Below are 22,680 nucleotides of genomic sequence, written 5' to 3' on the forward strand. Positions count from 1 at the left end.
GGAATGCACGGCCGGTATTGGGGGAAGGACAGTTGAAGGTTGAGCCGCCATGTTTCACTCTGCAGCATGGCGGGAAACATGGTTAAGTTACAGTACAAGTAGGAATGATAGGAGCAATAGTGGCTCTGTTCTCTGGTGTAAGAACTCTTTACTAATGTTCCCACACTAAGTAGTTCTCTTGGGAATGATCACAAGTGATGAATCATAGAAAGGTGTTTATAGAGAATGAAAATGCATCACAGCTGTCTGTTATCGTCCAGTGGACACACATACATAAGCACAGTTTACAGATGCAGCTTATATACGCATGAATAAACTTTGACTCGTGCCCATTGTTTTCAAAAGCCTCAGGCTCAATGGTGTTAACCTAACGTACATCTTTGTTTGACATTAACGAAGGCCAGCTGGTTAGTGCAGTTCAACCTGGTTTGCAGACACGAGCACCCATGTGGTGTGTGTTTGTATTCAGAACAAGACTAGGGTTTGCACACAGGCTACCTGCAGCCACCAAGGAATTTTGAGCCCTAAAGCATCCAAAAGCTGTTAACATTCCTCCAAAATGTCTTAATGTCGGGTGCCACTGTGGAGACAGTTATTCTCCTGTTTTAAGGGTGCGCGACTATTGAAATGTACTGTTGGATGTAAGTGCTTCTCAGCGTCTTAATGTCTTTTACTGGTGTTTTTAAGAGAATTTGTCTTGAGCAACATTACTTATAACTATATGACATCCAGCTTCTTTTCCGTGTTGTATTTATGACCACTCAAATACTCTGTTTTTGTTTGTGTTATGTGCCATGTAGTGACCTCCTGAATTTCTAGCGAAAAGCTGTTTGTGCTTTATGTGCAAACAGGCCACAAAATAATTGTCTTGTCAAACTATTAGAAAGGATGGCGAAGGGAAAGGAAATGGAAGCAGAATGAATGTGAAGTGTTGCCAAATCTGCTGTAATTATTTAACATCAATGCATAACACTCGACATTCCACGCTCATTGTTGTATGTTCCAAGATAAATAAGAGCAGCAAATAGCATACCTCCCTCCTTGCGCACACACACACACACACACACACACACACACACACATACACACACACACACACACATACACCTTATCACTGAATTATAGACACAGCTTAATTAAACCAGTTTAATTAAGCATTGAAGTGTAAGAACTACTGAACCAATAATCAACCGTCTACCAACCTGCGCTCACACACATACACACACACACACACACACACACACACACACACACACACAGCAGTTTTTGTGATACACAGCTGTTCTGCTGAACGTAAATGATTCTTTTTTAATTTGACCAGACTTCCAGATCTTACATGTTGAGTCAGCTGTGGTGTGTTTAAATACTTTTACCTGGAGAGGAGAATAAAGCAAAGAAATAAACCCCCTCCACAATCCTCTCAAAACACCAGGTTTTCTCTAACAACACAGAGAAGCTTGTAGAAAGGCCAGGTAATGGTTTTGAGTGACTGGACAATGTGTCATAGAAGTGTAATGTTACAGCCCTGCCTCCCTCTCTCACCCAGGCCTGCAGCCAATGGCAGCTCACCACAGTCTCCTCCCACAGCTACAGGCTTTAAAAGTCCTCAGTAGTTTCTTGTCTTTTCTATCCACTCTGGTCTCTCCCCTCTGCCTGCCTGCCTGCCCGCCTGCCTTACCAACCGAGCCCTTCGGTCCGACCTTGCCAGACTCATTTCATCCAAAAGAAAAAACAAATACCCAAGATTTCAGAATGACGAGTTACAGGAGCTCATACAGTGTGAGTTCTTCTGCCCCACGAAGCTTCAGCAGCAGTTCATATGCTGGACCGGGCAGTATCTCCTCCCGCAGGACCTACAGTGCCAAGAGTTCCTTTGGAGGAGGCAACAGGGGCTTTGGAGGAGCTGGCATCACTAGCTCCACCGCCTATGGCGTGAGCTCAAGCATGGGTGGTTCAGGCATGGGAATGGGCATGAGCTACGGTGGAGGCTTGGGTATGGGCTTTGGTGGGGGCATGGGTGCTCAGGCCCCTATCACTGCTGTGACTGTGAACAAGAGCCTGCTGGCCCCCCTGAACCTCGAGATTGACCCTACCATCCAAGCTGTCCGCACCCAGGAGAAGGAGCAGATCAAGACCCTCAACAACCGCTTTGCTTCCTTCATTGACAAGGTAAGAGCTGGTGACGGTGGGCAGATACAGACGTTTCTGGTTCTTCTCTTTGAACAGACAGAAAGTGCTTTAGGTGGGTGGAAAGTTCAGTCACGGTGTAGCCATGAAGCTGAGCGTTTCTCTACGGTGCCGTGACATTTCTTATGCAATATTTGAGGTCCATATGTTTGCCACATGTCCCTCAAATGCTGCCTTCCTCGCTTTTGCGTGGAGAAAGTTGATTTAGCCCCCGCGTTGCTTTCATCGCCTCCCACAAATGCAATCAAGGCAGAAATGAAAATGAGAAATGGATGTGCTGCAGCTCAAACTCAGGGTGAGGCTGTCAATCTTTTGGCTCAGGCAGCCCTTTTATAGTGATGAAAAACAGACTTCGATAGGAGAGCCTGAGGAAGACAAAGAGAGAGAGAGAGAGAGAGAGAGAGAGAGAGAGAGAGAGCAAAGGGTGTGTCAGGGCAGAGCTCAGGGCTTGTGATACAAGTTACCTTGGGAATGGTCCCTCCCTTAGCTGGGGTGTGGCTCTTTCTGCTGCCCTGGTGGCCCCCACCCCTCCCAAACACACACACACACACACACAGTCAGTACTGAGTGCTATTGTTACCTTAATGACAAAACCTTCTTTCACAGTGACACATTTTAAAAGGAGTGTCCATGGGGGGAACGAATAGAATAGACTTTTAATCATTCAAATCAGCATCTATGTAATACTCAGGGGTGAATCCGTCCTCTGAGGCCTCAGCAGTGGGTTAATATTTAACAAGGCCTGTTGGTTTCATGTTCTGATCACTGCGAGCTGACTGGCTATATATATATCAACTCCACCTTCTCCCGGCGCAATGATTAAAAGAAGATAAAGCACATTTTGCATGCAGCAAAGCAGATAAACCTCCACCCTATCATCCGTTATCTTTTGATGGCAGTCCATCTGGTGGCACTCATCCGTATTTGCTCCAGTTCAAATGAAGAGCATAAAAAGTTCTTAGTTAGATCTCACCTGTAAAGTGCAATGTGTCACGGAGATATGCCATATATCTTGCTTTTACTGTTCACAAATATAATCTGATATTATTATGATGTGATATGACTGTCTACTCTCATCATATTCTACAACACAGTAAAATATTTGCCTATAGATGTAACTTGTGACTGCTTCACTCCCCTCTCTCTCTCTATTTGTCTTCTTTGGCTGCGAGCCTTGCTGTACAAAAACAGGAAGAGAACACAGGAGAAGGGTTTCTAACTAGCTCTATTTCTCTATCACTGGCTTTTTCCAACCCCCGTCTTGCTCTCCCTGCCTCCTGTCAGGATGCGCGCACGTCAGGCCTTCCTTTGGAAAAGCACGGCCGGTCTGGAAACACAGCCAACAGCAGCTCACAAAGCTCCAAAGATAGATAAGAATAACAAAGACTGTAGACGGTGAATAGGAGGCATGGCCACGTTGGTCCTGATGACTGATTATTAGGATGTTAACCCAGAGGCGATGTTGTCAGGGCAGAGCTGACTGCAGTTACATCATACTTTTAAAGGGAATATAATAATAACTCATAACTTATGACAAGGAATACGTCTTCACATATTCATTACAGTAAACAGACATGTAAGTGGCGGATTCTTTGTGATGTCTTTTTGATCGGTTGCTTACGAATAATTCTAATAAATATACCTAATTTTACCACAAGGTTCGCTTCCTGGAGCAGCAGAACAAAATGCTGGAAACCAAGTGGAACCTGCTTCAGGGACAGACCACCACCCGCTCCAACATCGACGCCATGTTCGAGGCCTACATTGCCAACCTGCGCAGACAGCTGGATAGCCTGGGCAACGACAAGATGAAGCTGGAGGCCGACCTGCACAACATGCAGGGCCTGGTGGAGGACTTCAAGAACAAGTGAGTGCGGAGGGGGCAAGGAGGGCTAAAAATGAACTGTTCTGTGCGGCGTCATGTGGTTGATCTTTTTCATGTAGGATGCACTGGACGATTTTCAAAATGCATGCATTTTTTTTAACAGTTCAAGTTTGAGCCCCAAGACTAACCTTTCAGTACACTGAGTTCATCTTTTTGTGGACTACTCCCTACATCTGTCCATTGTCTTGCGTCATACAAAGTCTAGGGAATTACAACACTGAGGAAGCATGTTTCAAACACCCATTACATTACATATAACTGGAGGCAAAAATCATCTCACCAAGTTGGCTGTCAGCGAGGCTGACTAGGCACATGCTGACACACACACACACACACACTCACACACACACAGCAGGTTAAATAGTGCTGCACATATGGAACAGAGTTCAGAGGCACCCCGAGGGAGAAATATCAGTAAAACCGCGAGGCAAATGTCCCAAAGGAGTCCAAGAGTTAGGGATGGACTACTTGCACCCCCTAGTGTTACATTAGTGTATAAACTCTCAAAACTGAACAGAGCAGGAGATGAGACTCTTAATGAATATTCAACATCTAACCATGAACTGTGCCCCCCCCCCCCCCCCCCCCCCCCCCAGATATGAAGATGAGATCAACAAGCGCACAGAGTGTGAGAATGACTTTGTCCTCATCAAGAAGGTCAGCATCATCATCTACTCAACTTGTCTGCAATTCCTTTTAGCTCTTATTCCTGGGGACAGTGTCAGTTCTTTGTCATGCCTCGTTCTCACAAACATTTCTATTGGTTCCAGGATGTCGATGAGGCCTACATGAACAAGGTGGAGCTGGAGGCCAAGCTGGAGAGTCTGACAGACGAGATCAACTTCCTCAGGTCAATCTATGAGGAGGTACGGTACAAAATCACCTCAACTGTTTGTTTCCTTCTTCCCCTCCTGGCTTTAAAACCGAAGAAGTACATTAGCTGGATGGGTTTCCTCAATGAGGTATTCTGTATTTTTTTTTTTTTGTACTTCTGCAGGAACTGCGTGAGCTCCAGGGACAGATCAAGGACACTTCAGTCGTTGTGGAGATGGACAACAGCCGCAACCTGGACATGGACGCCATTGTGGCTGAAGTCAAGGCTCAGTATGAGGACATCGCCAACCGCAGCCGTGCAGAGGCAGAGACATGGTACAAGACCAAGGTGATGGAGAACTCCTTTTGAATTTTTATTATATTCTGGTTTCTGTCATTTTTTTTATACCCTTACATTATCTTCTTACATTTAGAAAGGTAGATGTGGTGTGTGTTGGCCATGGTTATGGGTTAAATGAATATTTAAAGAAAGGTGAAAACATTCTTCAGTTCATGAGTCAGTGCGTTCAGTGCTCTCACCAATAGGGTTTCCAGTCTGTAATGTCTTGTTTTGTTGATATTCATTTAGTATGAGGAGATGCAGACATCTGCCAGCAAATACGGAGATGACCTGAGGTCTACCAGGACGGAGATCGCAGACCTCAATCGCATGATCCAGAGACTGACATCAGAGATTGATGCCGTCAAGGGACAGGTATGGAAAAGTGTTTTGGTGCCATGGTATGGCATGTTTGAGCCATGATCAGATATAGTCAGATATAGTTTTTATTGTCATTTAGCAATCAGGAGAGTGGACAAAGCCTAATTAAAGAAACAATCTTCTCCCAGCGTGCCAACCTTGAGGCCCAGATCGCCGAGGCTGAAGAGCGCGGTGAGATCGCAGTGAAGGACGCCAAGGCACGCATTAGGGACCTAGAAGATGCCCTGCAGAGAGCCAAACAAGACATGGCCCGCCAGATCAGAGAATACCAGGACCTGATGAACGTCAAGCTGGCTCTGGACATTGAGATCGCCACCTACAGGAAACTGCTGGAGGGAGAGGAGGACAGGCTGGCAAACGGCATCAAGGCCATCAACATCTCCCAACAGAGCAGTAAGTCTTCGTCGACCTCACCGTCATTGTCTTTGTGTTGACTGGAGTCATCCCAAACGGTCGTCATCGACTGGATCCTGTTACATTCTCCGGGTTTAACTGTTTTCTCCCACCTCCCTTTTTCTCAACAGCAAGCTACGGTGGTTTCCCCATGGATACCATGAAGAGCAGCTACTCAAGTGGCTACTCCAGCGGTTTCAGTAGCGGATATGGCAGTGGATATGGCAGCGGCATGGGCAGCATGGGCAGCATGGGCGGCATGGGTGGCTTCAGCGGCGGCAGCAGCGGCGGTGGCTACAGCACCACCCAAAGCAAGAAGAACGTTGTTATCAAGATGATTGAGACCAAGGACGGCAGAGTGGTGTCCGAGTCCTCTGAGGTCATTGAGGATTGAGCTATCTAGTTCAGGGGTGTAGCTACCTGTCTGCTATGATCTCTCCTGCCTCTTAGATAGTTTTGTACTTACAGTTCATCCCCCAACTACATGTCTGAAGTAAAATGCTTGCCAGCCACTCTCAACTAGAGCCTAAACATGAAGCAATAAATAATCCTAACACTACCAAAGATCTGAAAGGGACCAAAGAATTTATTTTGTATGTCTAATATCTGACTGTCTGTACTAAAAAAGTAGTTTTATCTCAGAAACTGGGATGAAAACTGGGCAAATTGCAGTATGAAAGAAAATATATATGTAACACTCCCTTGAAATCTATGCAACAGCTATTCCATACACAAAAGGCTGTTTCCTTCAAAGCTGTTGCATCAAATGGACAGTGGTGTTGTCAAAGGAACGTGAATGTAATGAAATGAGGGCTTCAGTGTTGTTGGGAAACAAATGTCTTAAAATTGCCTGCTGCAGTAGGTAGTGCATGTCTTCCCCTGTGCGTGTCCTGTACCTGAAACTTTTTGACCCCTTAGGAGGCTGCCCACATCATACTGTTGTCCTGAGGTGTGTTTTGCTACCAAATAAAAATGTGTTTACTGAAACAAATGATGTGCTTGTTTTTATCTATGATGATGACTCAAAGAGAAAGAAAGAAACGTAGTAGTAAATTAACTTGAATCCCAAGAAATCTGACCGGAATCTTTTTTTTTTTTGTAGTTTGAGGTCTTGGTCACTCTTTTAAGTAACAAGGAAAATGATAAATTACTTTTACTCAATCATGATTTATATGTTTCAACACATATTGAACACTGAAGTAACAAAACACCTGTTTTACATTTTTACATTAAAGTCCCATTACTTTACATGTTCAGTGGTTGAAGGAGTGATGGCGAGTCACATAGCATATTTGTCAGTGGCTGAAAACTGAGCAATAGCTAATCAGGATTAAGGTTACTCTCAAGAGCTATCTAGTTTTGTTTGTGATGATGTAGAAAGACAGTAGAAAAGTGGTAAAGATCCATTGCTTTCTTAACCTACAGTATACCTACGGTACTGCACATGTAATCAAATGTAAGCAACAACCTCCCCTTACATGTTCACAGACTTTTAAATCTTTTTTTTTTTTTAATTGTGCATGAATTTCAAAGAATTCTTTTACTTCTTTTCTTTCACTCTGGAAATACAGCAGCACAAGCCAGGCGCGTAGCCAGTAATGGGCCTGGGCGGCACTGGCCCACCTAGCCCAGTTTGATCAAAATACAAGTTTGTAACAAATAAATAAATAAATACAAACTTCATTTCATGTTGAATGATTACAATGGAACTGTTTAAATACTTTGTAGGAAGTCTCTGCAGCCCGGCCGCTTGCTTGCTGGCGGTGTGGTGCTTTCTCCCGGTCAGTCTTATGCGGGTCCACCTGTAGCCACAGGTGCTGGGTGTGTGCTGGGTGCTGGGTGTGTGCAGCAGCTCCAGGTGGCTGCCCCTGCACGTAAAGATAGTGGAATGGGGAAAAGAGAAGTGCGTCCCACAGACCCGGGTGACACATGGCGGTAAGAATTGTCTCCGGTCTACTAAAAACCGTATTGACAGAACAGAGACTCTCCAGAGGAAACTTTTAGCTTCTGAAATATTTTTTTAAGACAGCTGGAGATGGAGACGGATGGAACAGAACAGAGCTCAGGATTTGTCAGGAGGAAGGCTGCTTTACTCTAAACAATGTCCCTGTATGAACCTGGAACAGAACATTAATTAACATTAGATCCTGACCGGTCGTGTCAGCATGTCTGGAGATTCAAATAATCAATGAAGTGATGCTGCTGTGACTCCAAGAGTCAGATGGTTAGAGTCAGCTAACTAAGAGTGTAGATATAGATATATATCTATGGCTAAGAGGACTGCTAGATGCACAGCTAACTAGCAAACGGCAGCTAAAGTTAGCAGTAGTTAACGATGACAAGTAAAGCCATCTGTCCATCAAGAAACTACCTACCTACTTTCCTTCACAACAGAAAAAGCACTTTCTGTGAGACTTACTGAACAACCTGAGTAGTAGTAAGCCAGAAGAGCCTCATCAGTTAGCTAAGCTCCAAGCATGCCTTAAGGATATGAAGACCTGGATGATCTGCAATCATCTGATGTTGAACTCGAGACAAGACAAGACAGAAGTTATTGTTCTTGGCCCTGAACACCTCAGAAACACAGTATCTAAGGATATTGTTACCCTAGATGGCATTGCCCTGGCCTCCAGCGCCACCTTGAGGAATCTCTGAGTTGTCTTTGATCAGGACATGTCCTTCAACTCACATGAAACAAACCTCAAGGACTGCCTTCTTTCACCTCCGTAACATTGCAAAAAATCAGGAAGATCCTGTCTCAAACAGATGCAGAAAAATTAGTCCATGTATTTGTCACGTCTAGGCTGGATTATTGCAATTCCTTATTATCAGGCTGTCCCAATAAGTCCCTTAAGACTCTCCAGTTGATCCAGAAAGCTGCGGCAGGTGTACTGACAACAACCAGGAAAAGAGATCATATTTCTCCAGTATTAGCTTCTCTGCACTGACTCCCTGTAAAATCTAGAATAGAGATTAAAATCCTTCTCCTGATTTACGAAGCTCTTACTGGTCAGGCACCATCATATCTTAGCCCACTAGAGCACTAGTCGGTCAAAGCAGCTCCCAGAATGCAGGGTTGCTTGTGGTTCCTAGAGTCTCCAAAAGCAGGACAGGAGCCAGAGCCTTCAGCTATCAAGCTCCTCTCCTGTGGAACCGGCTTCCAGTTTGGGTCCGGGAGGCAGACACACTCTCTACTTTTAAGAGTAGGCTTAAAACTTTGCTTTTTTGATAACGCTTATAGTTAGGCCTGGCTCAGGCCTGCCTGGACCAGCCCCCTAGTTATGCTGCTATAGGCCTAGACTGCTGGGGGACTTCCCATGATGCACTGAGCTTTCCTCCTCTCCCTCTCCATCTTTACACATTCATCACAGTCCAATGCATGTTACTAACTTTATATCTTCCCCGGAGTTTCTCTGTGCTTTCTCTTCTCGCAGGTTCCTGTGGATCGTGGTCCTGGTACGCCTGGCTGCTGCCGCCATGGGCCTGCTTGACTCTCATCACTACAGTTATTATGTTTAGTCGTAGTTCTGTTACTATTAAAGCTGTTATTGCTATTATTAATCTCAGCTATTATTACAGCTGTAACTACTATTATCAGTCATATTTCCAGTATTATTATAATTATAGCTGCTATTTCTATTGCTAGTGCTGCCATACATCTCTGCCTGTCTGCTTGTCTGCCTGTCTGTCTGTCTGTCTGTCTCTCTCCCTCCCTCTTTCTCCCTCTCTCTATGTCTCTCTCTCTCTCTCCAACCCAACCGGTCAAAGCAGATGACCCCCCCCCCCCCACCTAGAGTCTGGTTCTGCTCGAGGTTTCTGCCTCTTAAAAGGAAGTTTTTCCTTGCCACTGTCGTCAAAGTACTTGCTCATGGTGGGAACTGTTGGGTCTCTGTAATAACATTATAAAGAGTCGGTCTAGACCTGCTCTATTTGTAAAGTAAAGAGTAATCCTGAGCAGAGCCGCCAAACAACTCAGTCTGTCTTTTTAAATGTATTTGCGTCTAATAGAAACGTCCCTAACACCCTGGCGTCTGGATTTTTAACTGTTGTTTGATATTATGAGTAACTGAAGGGATTTGGCGAAAGACGCATAATTATAAATTACTCTAAATTAGGTTTCCTGCCCTGTCCTGTGGTATGCAGCTCCAGTGTATCTATATGAATAGCATTCAGGTTTCACTTACTTAACACTTACTTAATGTAAAGGGACACAGGCTGGAGTGTATGGAGAAAATATTATTAGCAATTGACCACCAGGGGGCAACATCTTACTACTAGAACAGGGTATGTTACCCTGCAGGTCAGGATGAGCCCTGGGGGTTAATGCTGGGCACGCCCTGTGTGTGTGTGTGTGTGTGAGTCTGTCTATGTAACATAAACTGAGCTGTTAAAACAACACAAAGCCTGACTGGTTTTCTACACTGAAAAGTAAAGCTCTCTTCAGGGTTTCATTCTGAGAAGGAGCAATTGTAAAAACATGGCGAGCCTGTGCGTCTCAAACAAAGTCAGCCATAACAGTTCCAGCAATGTGAAAATGTAAGAGATTCCATATGCTGCATGTTGATGCCATTGCATCAGACTTTAATAGCATGCCACTGCAGTGAGACATGATGGGTGTGTTTGGTTATTTACCATGCTGTCTCTCAGTGGCCCCCTGCAGCGCAGCTTCTCTCTGCAAGTACGTCTTAATCCACGGTTGAAACAGAGTGCAAATGAACGAAGAGGAATATTTGTCTCACATCAGTCGTCCTGTAGTTCAATTGCACAATATGGCACCAAGAAAAAAGGCATGTGGCAACCTGAGCTGGTCCATTGTACTCTTTCCCACAAGGAGGCAGTATTGTGTTGTTAGTCTCACCAGCACCCTGGACAGCATGACCCTTTTTCATCTCTAACCCCCTCACATTTTGGTGAATTATTTGATTCAGTATTAATAACAAATTTTGCCTAATAGATGTTATAGGTACGTACTGTATTGCTACTAACCGCTGTTTCAAGATGTGCATCAAGACAGTTTTCTAAAAAAAACCAGAAGTCTGTCGACAAACAGTTCAAATCATTTTTGAAAAGGCACATTTTGCGGGGACACACATTTCAGTGTATGTGCTACAGCTTATGAAGTGTGCATCAGACGCAGCGGTTCCACCCAAAGTGTCATCTTTGATGTCATAAAAGTCTGATTCACAATCATTTACGGGCACAAAGAGCGGGCGAGGTACGAGAAAGGAGGGAGGAGAAAGTGTGTCACAGTGTCTCTGAACGTGAACAGATGTGCAGATGCAAAATAAATCAGGCGACAGTATGAATGGTTATAAATGATTTTCTTTCCTTTGACCAGCATTTGTTTGATGCACAGGAGAAATGCGTGATGTGGAGCTGTGATTTTGGAGGTGTGCATGTTGGAGAGCCAAAGTAAACTGTGATTTTCCAGAAAGCCCCACCCTGCCTCTTCATACAAACATGTACTGTGGTTAACTTCTCTTCAAAGTTCACTTGTTTTGTCAATGAAAGCCTGGAGCCAAACAAGTCGCATCCTTTGTTACACGAAGACCTACACAATACTGGTGTGTTTAATATAGGAGCAATATGATTTATCATTACCTCATCTTACATAATCTACTTTTCAAAGGAGTACCACAAAAAGGACAAACTAAATAGCCACCTCCTATTATTTCTACTCTGCTACAACAGTTTGCAGTTGAAGTTATCAAGTTGAGATGTTGCATAATTGTGGTAAGGCCTATGGGATTTTACTACACATTGTAGTTATAGTGTAACAACTAGAATCTGTGCTATAATTCTTGCACGTATACTTATTGTTCTTTACAGAGTATTTCAGAGTCACCTGTCAGCCCTGGAGCTTCCATGTAGGTGCAACCCCAACAGTTTATCTGGATGCACCAGTGGGCGTGTTGGCTGCGTGGACTAAATAAGAGCACCCAGTCAACTTCCAACAAGTTTTGGACGAGGATGAGGGTGTAGGCCTTATAGTATCAACCCAAAAAAAAAAAAAAAAAAAAAAGATCCATGCAGGATTAACAACCTCTGAGGTTTCTCTCAGGTTATATAGTAAAACGTGATCTGTATGTTCAATGAATGACCTCTCACGCTCGACTTATCGGGACCTTTATGTCTCTCCACTCATTTTAAAGCACAGGTATTTCCCACATATTCCAACATTGCTGGGGATTTGCATATTCACTCACAGAAACTGGGGTAGCAGCCAAGATGCTATTCTCCAAGTGTGTATGAAAAGCAGATTGTATTCACTTCACATATTGTTATGACAGATGATGACAGGTGCTTTTTATGCATCAGCCGGCTGTTCCAACAATAGCAGTCCAACAACTCTTCAACTTACAAACTCATTGTGTTGCATAAAACTTTTTCCTGAGTCTAATTTCTTTGGTTTGGCCTACAACCAACAATTTTGGTCTAAAACCGAAGGAGCTGATTGGCCTCTAGGTGGTCAACTAGCTGTGCTGCCACAACCTTCTCAAGTACCTTTGACAGGACGCAAAAGCTGTAAAAAGTAGTTGGATAAACTTAACCTTGAGTCCTCATCTGTGGAAGCATGTGCAGCTGGAATTCTATATGGGGTGTGTTACATAATAATCTCTCCAGGTGTATTTCCTGGCCTCTACCCCAATACAAGCTTTCATAGTCGCCCCCTGTGACCCAGAGTCCAAAAAATTTGGTGTAAAAAATTGCCAATAAGAAGCTGTAAGGGGCTAAGTTGCTTCACTAGTGTGTGGGGGGGCGCAGGCCAATAACCATCTCAGTACTCAGTCATTTTTAATCAGACTCACCCAACACAGTTTTATACCTTGCGTTCTTTACCGACTGGTGCCTGTGGGCAAGGCTTGTTTTTACCATTGCCAGCAGAAAACGTGTTCAGGCAAAGGCATCGGCATAACTCACAAAGTATGAAACCAGTCAGATTTGCCTCCCAATGAGAAAAAAGGAAAGTGGCTCTTAAAGGGGTTACAGGCAGATTTCATTCTTGTCAGAGCCTGTTTTCATGCAGGAGGCTCTTGGGGCTGTAAGGAGTGGTACAAAAAACCAAAGGTGATCAAAGACTGATTGAAAAAGTCATCAATGAAAATCTCAGCTGATCTACTACAAGGAGTGAATGTTAGAACACATAAACCATCGTTAGCCAACTTTAATAGTGCTTCTTTTCCAATCAAAGGAGAAAAATATTGTGCAGAATACTCTGAGCGTGTAGTAAGACACTGATTCCAAACCACCATGACTGTGGACAAAAGCTACAAAAGGGCCTCTATTCTAGGGTTGGCCGATATGTCAAAATGTTCCAACTGGCCACCGCCACACCAACAACCGGCAATTGCAGATATATTTGTCCAGATGTGTGCGTGTGTGTGTGTGCGGTGACACCAACCCCCGCCCCCCCAAGCTGTCTTAGCTCTTTAGTCTTGTAAATAATCAAAATAAAGCCTCAAAATGTCAAGAAAGCACCAACATCCGGGTCTGAACAGTGAAGCCAATTCAGAAGTGCCTTAAACCTGCATTCTTTCTAATGGTCAGCAGGGGGCGAGTCCACTGGTTGCAAAAAAAGAAGTTAAGAAGATAGCATAGAAGTCTATAAGAAAATTAGGTTGGCAGCGTTCGGTTGTACTAAAAGACACTCTCGGACTCCGCTGTTAATTTTTTCTGATAAGTACATTTACAGGCTAACTTTGTTAGCAGCTACTTCGCACGGTGTACACGGTATAGGTAGGATATTGCGCTCCACCCTCTCATCCAAACATGGTCACTTCTGGTTCCAAAAATCCAAGATGGCGACGGCCAAAATGCCAAACTCGAGGCTTCAAAAACGGTAGTCCACAAACTAATGGGTGACGCCGCGGTGGCTACGTCCACTTCTTTCATACAGCCTATGCTTTCACTGAACTAAGACTAGCTTGATTACCTTGTTCGCTCGTCGAAAAAAACACACTTCACTCAAACTCAACAGAAACAAACATTGCTCTGTTCCAACAAATCACCAACTCTGTTTTGGTCGAAATCAACCCTGAATGCGCCGAGTTAGATGTGAAACAATTCTGGCGCTAAAGTTACACGCTATCTTCCCCCGCTGCCTGTCTCTGTCATTGCCGGCCTCTTTGTGCTGCTGGGTTAGCTCGCCGGATGAGAGTCTGTCGCCGAGCAGCGGCTCTCCGGACGCAGAACATTAAATTAGCCAAATAAAATGACTGTGAAATGAGAAGTTCGGCATTTTAATGCGACCGGTACCTCCCATCTGATGGGAGTTAACTGCAGACAGGGAACACTGGATGAGAGTGATCGGTGGCTTTTCTTTTTGCCCTTCTTGTTTGTCTTGCCTTGTAAAACAATAGAAGATAATCCTGATCATCTTTGTTTTGCGGTGTATATCATTTTATTTGGCTGGGCACCTGTCTGTGAAAACACTATCAGCTCTGTCAGGGTTTTATGACTAACATAAAAACTTTGTCAGCTGCCAAAGAAATTAGTTGACTAAAAGGCTTTAGTGGTGTTCAGTTCCCATGAGAAGGACTGACTGGGAGAACAAGGAAGGATACCTGTTCTGCATCCTTTATAAAATCAACAACTTCAGATATCATATGTTAAGTACCAACCGTCCCCACCTTAGTTCAATTCATCATCGTCAGTGGCTAAACCCACCACAGCAGTATAATCTGCAAATGTACCCAGCATAACAGAGTTTGAGTGTGAGTTAGATTAATTGAATCCTTATAGCATACACGGATTAGGGAACACAACCTCTGGGGTGCCAGTCCCAGGTTGTGGTCCTTCCCACTGACTTAAGTTAAGGCAGGAAACACGTAGTCATTGAAACAGGTGAGACTACAATGTAGAATTCTACATTTGATGCAACTATGCCGTGCTAAAATGATATCTTGGGTTTAAATATTTTACTCAACACAAACCTAATAGTGAGCGTCACCTTTGGCATTTAAACAGAAGACACAAACGCCAAGTACAACTGACAGACAGGCTTCCTGGCTGTGAAAGTGACTCCAGTGGCATGCAGTTAATTTCTCACTACCTGTAGTTAAATCTTGCTGACCTTTTGGAACATGAGAGGAACGAGCCCTGATTGGACGAGAAAGGGAGAGAGTTAAAAATCAAATGTGCTCATTTCAGATATGCTGAAGAGGTGTGGTTTTACCTTGAGGTGGTTGGCATTCTTTTCTGACAGACCTGGCCCATGCGTCGCCCCAGGGAACCAAGCCTTAAACAAGAGGTGGGGCGGAGAAAGCAGAAATAAAAACTGACCATAAATCAGTCAACCAGCACCATTTGAAGGCATGCGACAAGGTGACGGGCCGAGATAACAAGACGTAAAAAAAGACTGAGATAAAGTGTGTACAGTAGGATGCGACTTAGCTTGAGTTGGTTTATGTTGCAGCACATTTACTTATTATTTTTTACACCCCCTTTTATACTTTCCAAAATGATTCATAAAAAAAAACCTGTCTTTCATAAGTTGTTGTGCAACATCGATTCAAGTATTTTCGGTTACAGAGACTGCAGGTTGAGGTCCCGGGAGGCGTGGGACATGGGGAGGTGTTAAGTGTGCGTGCCACCTTGGCTAAAAAAAGCATTCTCAGCAATTAGAGCGCTCACACTGTTTATTTCATCTTTCTGAACTGAACTCCTCAACGAAACAGACGGATAAAGGGACGCATAAGCAGTGTGTCAATGTGAACGGAAGAATTGGTCACCAAGAGAGCACTTTAACGGGCACGGCATGATACTGATATTCCAGCAATTTGCACTATCTAGTGTGTAAATATAGTAAGATACCCGTTAGGGTGTTATGACCTGAAATTATAGCCCGGCCAACACTGGATTTTTGAGGTCGATACTGATATCAGTATTTTGAAGTTTAAGAAATCTGATAACGGAATTTTCTTTTAACATACACACATAACATGACCAAACAATCTTGATATACATCCCTTAGATTTTTTATTTATTTTTAAAAAATTTTAATTTTGACCAAGATGCAGGACATTTAAAATCTTGTCAGTGCTCTCTAAGAGACAAACTATGTAATGTAATGGTTACACTATTTCTATATGACCTCAAACCTAGTTTGGCATTTCGGTGCTGCAATTTGTCGTTATTTACTGGCTGAAAAAAAAAAAAATATGTATGATGTGTGCTAATATCAGCCGATATATGGCCCTGGATGATCTATCTGTCTAGTTCTACCTGAAATGTGCAGCATATCAGAATAAATGATCAAATTTCATGATAATCAGACTTCAATCACCTTCACTTAGGGTGTCACAAAAAAAAAAGCCAATGTAATCTGGTGCACAATTTCATTTTTTCATTTGCACGCAACTCACATAAAGCTGCATTTGTTTTTGTTTTTCCAGATTTCAAGCAAGTGTTGCTTTAATGGAACAAATATGTCGCCACATTCATCCATAGCAGACTATAAGCTGATTTAGCGCTCAGGTTAAAGTGCTGTTAAGTGCATGCGTGCATACTGTACCTTTGTCACATTAACTACTCTCAGCTATTTCAGGGTGTGACTCAGTGACAGCCTTGATTTAAAACAGTAAGCCGCTGCAATGCACTGATAAAACAACCCAAGTGTAGCAGAAAACACTGAGATTGCCACATACTGATACTGAAAGATTACCCTCTGAAATGATCTCTGTCAGGTGTCACAGTGTGTGGACCTTCACAGTGAACGTAGATCCACTCTCATGGGTGAAGCACAGCCCCAGGGCAGCAGGATTATTACATATAATATATGAATATAATTATGCAGCTGCCAATGATGAGAAAAAGTGTTATATAACAGCAGTGAGTGAGCAGGCAGACAGAAGGTGAGTCCTTCTCCAACTCATCTCTGGGGTACATGTCACTCATACACGCACAGCACTGCCTGAAATTAATGTTTTCATAAATCATCTCCATCTGTAGTGTGTGGGTTCATTTCAAATGTCACGTGGTGTCAGGACGTATACAGTGTGATTTATGATATGGCCCAAACTCATCAGAATGCCTGAGGTGATCATGGTTATATAAGCTTGTACATTTGCGTTGTGGTCCAGCAAGTTCGCTTGCCATCATTCCCTTCATGACAGTTTGTAAGACATCTCTAAATCTGTTGTTGACGTTTCACTTTCCCACGCCTGCAATTAGAAGTCAATTCAATTTGACAATCTGAGGCATTCTCTTCATTGTCTTACTTGAATTTTGTAATTTGTGCTCATCATTCACATGCTGTGATGTTGCTGCGCTGTCACCTGTCTAGATATCTTAACAAGTACTGGTGGGAATATCTTCAAATGTGGTGTAAATATTTATGGTATCCATAGGATTGTTCCTGGTGATTTAGGTAATCCTCTGACTCCATCAGGTGTAGCACCATCATTAGGTCAATGTTTCCCATTGGGCAATACTTTAGTCTATGACGAGGTATCTCGAAAATGCAATGACCGGATTTCCATTCTTAGTGGCTATGATTGACATTTTCATGATAACAATGTATCAGATGAAAATGGGAAAAACAGCAACGTGACGACGTGAAAGGGGTCACTCGTAGTGACGAACCTACCGAGAATGGGGAAAAACCCCACCGTACACTAACTGCCAGGCAGCAAACAGCAGGCAGACCCAGTCAGAGACTCCGGAGCCGGATGTTTCCCTCAGGAGTTTGTAGAGGCCTCGTCCGACTCACTGGATGTAGGCTGCTGGGATAAGTGTCCTCCCCTTCCGCTATAAGAGCGTGGTTTTAACGGGTCCGGTGAGCTCTTACGTCTTTTAAGTTACTATTTTATGTTGCCGTTTAATTCAGCAGGAGTTTAATCATTTTAATGCTAGGGGCTCGCCAAAACAAGTCGCCCCCCCCCCCCCCTGCACTATTTTGCAAGTGCAAAATGATGGGTTCTCCAAAGTGTGGAGATCTGGCTATGCGAGACTAGTAGAGACCAACAGAGCTAAAATGGAGTGAATGTTGGCCTTGCATTCAACACCACGATCTTCTCTCTAATTTTCAGTTCTCCATAACTGCTGGACGTGTGAGTGAGTAACAACTTCACCATATCAACTTAAAAGGCAATAATATGTCAGTGTTGTTCACACCGTGTTTCTTGCTGCCCCCCCAAGTGACAAAAAAATTGTATTGCAGGTTTAAGGGGCCAGTATGAATATAAATGCTTGATGGATGGTTGACCAGGTCCTTTTGGACATTGTTGCAATCAAGTGCAACGCCATGAAAGCCTCAAACAAAAATGTCCCCTCTTTATGGCGGGCGGCTTTTCACTCCACCTTCGCACATGGCCCGACCTCTAAACCACAGACGATGTGTACTAATGTTTATAGGTGACCCCCCGTCCCCCAACAACAAAGCGACCAGGCATCTTAGCCACTGACGTGATGTCATAGCATAGATGTCATCATCAAAATTGTGAGGTTTTCAAATTTTACTCAATATCATCATTAATTGCCACATTTACCTTGGTAAAGATTAATAAACCATTCTTAATGAATGGACAAGATTCTCTGTCGTCACAGCGGAGCTCTTATTAATTCTTCGTACAGAACAGTAAACAACTTTTTTTTAAGTTATGACTCATGGGCAGTATCTATGCAACATGTGCAGTAGTCAAGAACACTTTCAGGTAAATGTTTGCTGAAACGGGAGAGTCAAGGTACAACACTTTACACCTCTTGCGACTTTCCAAATAATAGCACTATTAAGGTTATTTCATCCCATCCAGTGAAAATATGAAACAAATGCATGTGAGTAACAGACTCCTGTGGTTGACATGAGCAGACAGACTGTGGTTTTGGAGCACTCCCCTTCACTCCTCTTCACTCCTCTTCACTTCACGGTCAACCCTGTCAACCACACTCAGAGATAGTCAGTATACGGGGGAGTGACCGTAGCAGGGCTTGCAGATTTGGCTACTTCAAAGTTAAAGCTCTATTTTGATGGAGCGCCTACATTATTTTGACTACCGATGTACATTCAGGATGCAGGTATTGTTGCCAGGGTGTGGTTCATCTTTCCCAGATCTCAAAGCCACAGTCACTGCTTTGATGCTGGTCTCATGTACTAATCATTCACACACACACACACACACACGTGCGCACATTCAAATAGATGCAATTCAGATGAAACACTAAAATGTGTGTTGTTGTGCAAATACACACATACATATGCACAGAAATTATAATTTTTTTTGCTTGTCAATGAAGGCAGTAAGGAAATATGCGAGGCTCTTGTGCCAAACTGTGCCAGTTTACCCTCTGGCTGTTGAAGTACTGGGTGTGGCTGCACAAGATTAGAGCTGCAGAAAGGTGTATCCCAAATGAATGGCAGATGACTGGCTGACAGATGCCTCTTGTGCCACATTCACGGCTTACAGGAGAAGCAGTAAGGTGCTGGGTTATCTCAGGTAATTCTGTCTGTCACTATATACAGTGCAGTCTGTAATCAGCAGCACAGGCTATGCACCCTATGCGTTGGTGTCGAAATGAAACAATGACTATGAGGTTAAAGCTTTCAGATTTAATTTGACCTCAGATGTTCAGGAGCTCCCCCGAGCTTCACTTCTTGCTTGTTTCTGGGATTCTTTTGCCTTTAGTTTGGTCTTAAACAAGTGAAATGCACGACATGACATGACAGACACGACCCATAATCCGTCTAAAAAACCCTTGGGCTGCTTGTTTAGGTTAACGTTCACTACCTGCTGCATTTAAAAAATTATAATATAAAGGGCTATGAGGCCTTCACAGTGGGAACACTGCGCTCATGGTAGTTAACCTCGCACTGAATCCTCCTAATTCTTCTGAAGGTGTGGCAACCATCATAATCTTCCTTTCTTACAGTCTAGTAGAATTCCCCTCTGGCTTGATGGACTCGGTCCACTAACACTCCCTTGTAGTGGCTTTTACAGAACAACGTAATTTAGCTTGTGTGTATGTGAGAGGAGTAGAGTAGAAGTGTGAGCAGATGTAGTGAGCGCCACACCTTAATCACAGAAATGTACTATAGCACTGACTGCAAGGACGAATCGAGAGCTCAGTAAGGACATAACAGCTTTAAAAAGTGGAGGAACACAGCTCAGTCTGTGTTTAAAAATGAAGCAGTTGAAAGGACAAAAAGTATATTAACACTGAAAAGCATTTATTTATTTGAAAAAAACAAACAAGATTAACTCCACTTTATTCTTGTACTACAGTCTAAAACGTCAAAACAAAGGTAGAGACAGAGAACTTTTTGTTAAATTCACTTTCAAATACTAATGAATAATTTCACTTTTACACGTATTGCCATTGTATTTTTTATTTATTTTTTTGGCAGTGTTACAACATTTCGTACTTTTTAGAAGCTGCTGTAAACCATGTTTAGTGTTTTACCTTCAGTGCTTTGCCTGGAGGAGACTTGTGCAAATAAACAACTAAATAAATAAGCCAACATATCCCTACAGGAATAACTTGGCAAGACCAACCACATGACAGTGGCACTATATAAATATTAACAATTGGGAGAATGAAATACTCTATCTTCATTTATTTGCAGTGTCTGTTGATTAAAACGTGAACGCACTATAGGAAAACAGCAGGTCTGAGATCAGTGTTCTTTACCCCACGTAGAGTGACGTTGAAAAATAGGAGCGGGTGAGATTCATCGACCTGCAGAGCCCGAGAACCCCAGCAGAAACCCGCTGTTTCAGACACGCGCATGGTGCAAATGCAACAATACAGTTGTGATTTAAAAGCTAAAAGTTAATGCTGTAACAGTCAATCCCAAAGGTACTAACAACTGAATGTGAAATGCATGTGCTTGCCTTATGTTAACAGAGTGCCCGTCCTGCTGAGAGCGCATGTAAAAAGTGTGCACGTGCATTTAAAAGATGCACCAGTGTATCTCAATGGGTTTGACTCACCTGACTTGGCCACTGAGGTGTGGCACACAGTGCATGACTAAATAGATGTCTTTGCCCAAGACAAGACAAACAGCAAAAATGATTTGAAATTGCTTCTGCAGCATAGTACTGGAGCTTGCTGTCAAATCCGACGCCAGAAACAGTGAACTTTCACATTGTACAACACTGTGTGATACAAACGCTGCCCTAATTGGCACTAGAAAATAGCAAATACTGCATGTCAGAGTCAACTCATCCTTATTTAATTACTCTTTCTTTTTCTCAGCAGCTCCTCTTGCCAAGTTTCAGTAGCGTAAACTCCCATCTCAAGGTTGGTTCTCACAGAGAAAATGAGCTTGAGAACATTCCACTACATGCTCTGACTGGAAATCCTGAAATGTCACCGCCACTACCATGCGAGATCAAATACAATCCTGTACCAATTTTGTGGGTGCCACTGCCTTTAAGGAAAGATGAAAAGATGAAAAGCTTTCATTTTATAATCCGACGTCTTTCAGTGAAAAGTAATATTTATCGTGACGATTGTGATTTTCTGTAATTGGACGAGGCCCTCGTTTTTTGACACGTCAATTATTGTATTTGTCGCAGGGATCTGTTCCTCATAAAGTTACTGTACCACTTTTCTAGCTTTTCAATAGAGTTGATCTTATTATTTACACTTATAATACTAAGTGCATACATACATACGTCTTTACTGTCTAAGTCTTGCAGAACAGCATTAACATGATGGCTGTTCAAGGCTTCTATGTAAGTTGAGGTAGCTGCAGCTACAAAAACCCTGAATATATTTTATGGCATGTTTCCCCCAACACATGTTTAACTACTGCAAAGACGCACGGACATACACTGCGTTGCATATAAATGTAGCTCTTAGATGAGGGAATTTGGCAGTGAGAGTGAAGTACGGGCATTTTCTTTTGGGGTGTGACCTGCAGCTCATTCTGATGCTACAACATCACAAAGACTGGGAAGCCAACACCTATATGAGAGTTGTTGCGATGGGTTTCAACAGGTATCAACAGTTTCAATTCTGTCAGAGCAAGAAATCTAGCCTACTTTCGACTCCTTTTAGCTGCAACCTGAGATTAATGCAATAGAGAGCCAAGTTGTAAATGGCTTTTTCTAAAGTTGAAACATCTAAAAAGGTAAAAAGGTGCAACAGGTGTTTATAATGTATATATATATATATATATATATATATATATATATATATATATATATATATATATATAACCTCCCCTGTAACAAAAACCAGACATATGGAAGACTGTTAGAGATTATGTTAATAGATGGCTGTCTCTTCCCCTCTCTTTGTGGGGTAGATTCAAAATATTAGAAATGTAATGTGTTACGTAATCTTTTTATTAAATTTGAAAAAAAGAGAATTGCCTTCAAAATATGAATGACACCTAGAGTGAAAGTGAAAGTGGCCTGATATCTATAATCATTATCTAGCATTTATTCAAGGTATCTGCTTTCTTGGGCATATAAAAACAATTACCATTACAATTAATGTGCAATGCTGTCTCAAGATGATAATAACTCCCTAACAACCACCTGCTGCTTTGGATAATCATTTCAGAACTAGAATCAGAATCAGAAATACTTGATTGATGAGAAGTGAGAAGTATGTAAAAATACAAGATAAAAAATATTAAAAAATACATTAAGAATATATACATTTACAATATTTAAGTGAAAATATATATATAATAACAATGTATATGTATGCATATATATGTATGTATTGCACT

The 22,680-nt window shown here is 42.7% G+C and overlaps 1 protein-coding gene across 2 annotated transcripts; it reads left to right on the forward strand.

Annotated features, from left to right (window-relative positions):
- The first annotated feature begins 1,622 nt into the window (after window positions 1-1,622).
- Window positions 1,623-6,990, forward strand: LOC139289416 (keratin, type II cytoskeletal 8-like). 2 transcript variants are annotated; one of them, XM_070911019.1, is made up of 9 exons: window positions 1,623-1,858; window positions 1,958-2,169; window positions 3,846-4,054; window positions 4,669-4,729; window positions 4,843-4,938; window positions 5,070-5,234; window positions 5,475-5,600; window positions 5,735-6,003; window positions 6,180-6,990. In XM_070911019.1, the coding sequence occupies exons 1-9, from the start codon at window positions 1,753-1,755 to the stop codon at window positions 6,391-6,393; spliced, it is 1,458 nt and encodes a 485-aa protein (XP_070767120.1). In that variant the 5' UTR covers window positions 1,623-1,752; the 3' UTR covers window positions 6,394-6,990. The 2 variants fall into 2 exon arrangements, with proteins under 2 accessions (XP_070767120.1, XP_070767119.1); XM_070911018.1 differs by having other exon boundaries at window positions 1,624-2,169; window positions 5,735-5,999; window positions 6,131-6,990.
- The last annotated feature ends 15,690 nt before the right edge of the window (window positions 6,991-22,680 follow it).

Source organism: Enoplosus armatus, chromosome 8, assembly GCF_043641665.1.
Source record: "Enoplosus armatus isolate fEnoArm2 chromosome 8, fEnoArm2.hap1, whole genome shotgun sequence".
Lineage (NCBI taxonomy): Eukaryota > Metazoa > Chordata > Actinopteri > Centrarchiformes > Enoplosidae > Enoplosus > Enoplosus armatus.